General features: G+C 38.7%; 1 protein-coding gene across 2 annotated transcripts in view; it reads right to left on the bottom strand.

Moving 5' to 3' along the window:
* Positions 1 to 864: 864 nt before the first annotated feature.
* The window catches only part of gfpt1 (glutamine--fructose-6-phosphate transaminase 1), a 20,157-nt gene continuing 17,170 nt past the window's right edge, over positions 865 to 3,851 (bottom strand). For both annotated transcript variants that reach the window (XM_020590573.1, XM_020590574.1), the window contains one exon: positions 865 to 1,919. In XM_020590573.1, coding sequence (XP_020446229.1) covers positions 1,875 to 1,919 — 45 coding nt within the window. In that variant the 3' untranslated portion in view covers positions 865 to 1,874. The remainder of the gene's footprint in view (positions 1,920 to 3,851) is intronic.

The following is a 3,851-nucleotide window of genomic DNA, read 5'->3' as shown; positions in this document are numbered from 1 at the left end:
TAACTTCACACCCGTCTCCATGGTTGTGACTATGTGGATGCGTCAGACTGGTGCTGTTCACCTTACATACTGGGACTACACAAGCACTCGATCTGCCATCACTCTAGCTTCACTGTATCTTAACTCTTTGTAAATAACATACATAAAAGTAATTTGTAAGCTTCATTACTCCTGTCAATGATTGCCTTTTTAAAAATTGTAATAAAATAAATATTTTTTGATATGTCTCACAAACCCACTAGTTATCATTGTGAATATTTCAAACTGTGGGTCCAAATGACCTCAGACACTTTCAAAAGAGAAAAACCTGACACTTTATTGCAACAACTCTAATAAATAGTGCCCCACTCCTAAGTAACCCAACAAGTGTCAGTGCAGCATCCTTCAAGCTCTAAAAGTACACGTAACAACAGTGTTCAATTCTCAGACCCTTTAACTAATATGCAGCTGTGTGTTTACAACACTATTTAATGACTTTAGCGCAAAAAAAGGGGGGGAGGTGGCGCATTTGGGGTCTTTTATGACATATTTAATGTGTGACATATGTAAGTGTTTATATTCCCCATTTAGGCCTCAGACGTTTGACAGCAGCTTAATCACGTTTGCTAAAAACCAGGATGAACATACCTGTTTTGGTTTACAACTGCCTATGCCACTGTAAAAGCATTTGGTCTGACAGGACATTGCAGTGACAGTAACATTCACGTTTCAAATACAAGTAACAGTAAATCCTCCCCCCCGAAAACAAAATTAATGTAACAAAAGAACGAAATGCAAATGGTCCCTGTATTGCAGCTGTCATGGTAGCAGGGTGTGGACTGGCAACTGGCTGCAAAGTGTACTTCTGGTTATTAACTTCATCTATTTCAGTTACAGGTCTACTGTAAACTGGAGCCCAGAAAAGCCTGACAATGTCCCTTGAGCAGGAAGGCAGAGGTCAACACAAAAATGAATTTGTGCACAAAGCACTTACAGTGAGTGAGTGTAATTTACAGAGAAGAGTAAAAGCAGAAACTGTGTGTGGTCACAGAACAGAGCCTCGCTCTTGGATGTAGGTGGGTCAGTAAACAAGGATTAACGTAACAAGACTGCAGTTTTAAATGAAAAACACTGGGTGTCTACACCAGAGCAAGCTTTGGTCATCTCCCCAAGAAGATTTTACACAGCAGTATATTCAAGAGCTTTTCTGTGATCCAACTTATGATGGTGCACGATGGTTACCACGCTGCATCTCCTCGGAAGAAACTCCAAGAGGAAAAACTGAGTCAAAACTGCCAAACTGGTGTAATCATGAGGAAGTAGCGACCTGTGGTTTGGAATGATTTAAGACTGTCATTTACCACAACTGTGGAGCAAAGACACTTGAAACAATTAGCTGCCAAAATCTATCCCAACTATACTACAAATCATTGCACTAAAGCAAACTAAATGAGGCAGTGAGGTCTTTTAACCCCAACTACTGTCAGTCAGCAGCTTTAACATCAGCTCCCAGTGAGACCAATGAGCGCAAATAAACAGTTTTTGAGCATGAAAAAAATAAATCCTGGTCACTATCAGTTGCTACAGGTTCAAAAACCCAAAGAGTTATAACGATGTGTCAGCGCCAACCCAAACCCTGGCACCATGGACAACTTTTCTAACACTAATATGAAAATAATATCAAAGGTTGCTGATGGAACAGACAGATATAGATAATATGCAACAGTGAGATACATGACTGTTGAGTACAAGATCACATTTAAAAGAAAAGAAAAAAAAAAAGCTGTAACACAAAAACAGGGCACTGTCTTCTTTGCTCTTGTTTACAGCTCCCTCGTAGTCTGTTTGAATATGTGTCTGCCAGGCTTCTGTTGTTAAGCGATGAAGGATATGATTCACTCTACTGTCACAGACTTGGCCAGATTTCTTGGACAGTCCACCTGTAATTAAAACACATGTCAAACAACAGCCATATAAATGGACAACCGATATACTGCAGAGTTGGGCTTCTGAATGTGACTAAATGCTACTGTCAAACTATCAAGTGCAATTTACCAAAACCTTACTGAAAACACATTTTAATGTGCGAGCCAGTGATATGGCAGCATGACAACTCTTATGTTTCCCAAATCTTTGGTCAGAGTGCTTCTGAGCAGTTGGACAAACTTAACAAGAAAAAAACACACCAGAAGAACAGAGCGGGTTTACAATGGAGCCGTGTGCACATAAATGTTTTCCTCTGTTAGAACAGCAACGTGCCGTTATGAATAGTCACTGACATAATGTAAATACAAGACAGGTTTGCTGCACACTCTTTAAAATCAAATTTGAGACCTTTTTAAGAACAGAGGGAAAAAAAAGCATTTCCACAACAGAACAAAGTCACATTAACACTGATGCAGCATGTGTAACTTCATTCAAACTAAATGATGCAATATCAAAACACAGACATGATCATTTATTCCATGTATTATGCATACATGGGATAATGAATTATATACACACCAATCAGGCATAACATTATTACCATCTGTATGCACTTCAATGCAACACTTCTGCCTTAACTGTGTTTCTGAAGCTGAAAATGTTTCGGTGTTTGGTGCGATTGTCATAAATGTATAAATTCAATTATATGTTCATTATTGAGGTCCTAGTTAAAGCTGGTGTTGTACTGGACTACATTATATTCAGAGGTGTCTGTATATTTTGTCCTGCCTATTGACATACATCAGGGTCAGAATATGAGGAACGGCTGTTAAGCCTGAATGGTGACTTTAAAGAAAAGCCTATTTAGATGACAATTACTGGTGTGACTACACAGTCTGTGGGTGTGACAACAGAGTCATTTATAATGGAGAGAATAGCATGTATTGCTTTCAGCAGACTAGTGTAATCACAAACATCTTATTGAACATCTACGTTACATCCATTTAGTTACCACTTTATTAAGCCCAACTCACAAAAGTGAATTCAGTGTTAATGAACGAGTTCTACAGAAACTCCTTCCTCATGACCCTTATAATGTTCAGTTTTTGTCAAAACAGCAAGCTGCCTAAAATAAATAAATAAATAAAAATAAAAAAATCTAGGCAGACATTATAATACTAATAAACACTGGTAATAGTAACAGCTGGTGCTCTTTACCGACAAAGTGGTTTATTCCCATTAAAACTGAACCAATGACAAGAATGAACTGGTGTACAGCCAGAGGTGTTTACATGTACAGTGAGTGTAATCCTTTCACCGTGGCAGCTTACCTCACTATCAGAGGATCACCTTCACTACAGGTTTCTAGGTTACAAAGTTTACATGCTTTAACTGTAAACACTGCATGTTGGTGGTTCCTAGCAATAGTTCATTGGGCAGTTACCTACAACATTCTCCTTAAATGTCAATAGTTTTCACTCATGTACTCACTTGAATTTTATTTTCAACAGTAAACACAGGCAATACTGAACATGCTAAATTGGAATGGCAACTACAGGTGAAAATGGTAGAGATATGGAACTTGAAAAACTCCTATTAAACTACTTTTTTGGATAGGCAATAAGTCTCAAGTAGCAGTTAATGCAGAGCCTGAAGGGCAGTGACGTGCGGTCAGGGGAGGCAGGTGAGGCAGAGCCCCCCCTGTCAATCTTGAAAAGAAAAAAAAAAAGTTAACCATAAAATATAATAAATGTTAATATTTGTCGGCTGGTGTGTGTTGTAGGCCCTTTTGCCGTTCTAATCCGATGTTGAAGGAATTTTTTTCAATAAAGAATAGCAGAATTTCCGTATGTCCCGTTCAAATACATGGAGGAGATGTGTGATGAGGCAGCACTTTGCTGTGCCTCTCGGTGGATCGTGTAATCCTCACAAACTGTATGCGATGC

The sequence above is a fragment of the Monopterus albus genome, unplaced genomic scaffold (assembly GCF_001952655.1).
Source record: "Monopterus albus unplaced genomic scaffold, M_albus_1.0 scaffold12.1, whole genome shotgun sequence".
In the NCBI taxonomy this organism is placed as follows: domain Eukaryota; kingdom Metazoa; phylum Chordata; class Actinopteri; order Synbranchiformes; family Synbranchidae; genus Monopterus; species Monopterus albus.
The sequence above is the reverse complement of the archived record's forward strand: the minus strand, read 5'-3'. Positions and strand labels throughout refer to the sequence as shown.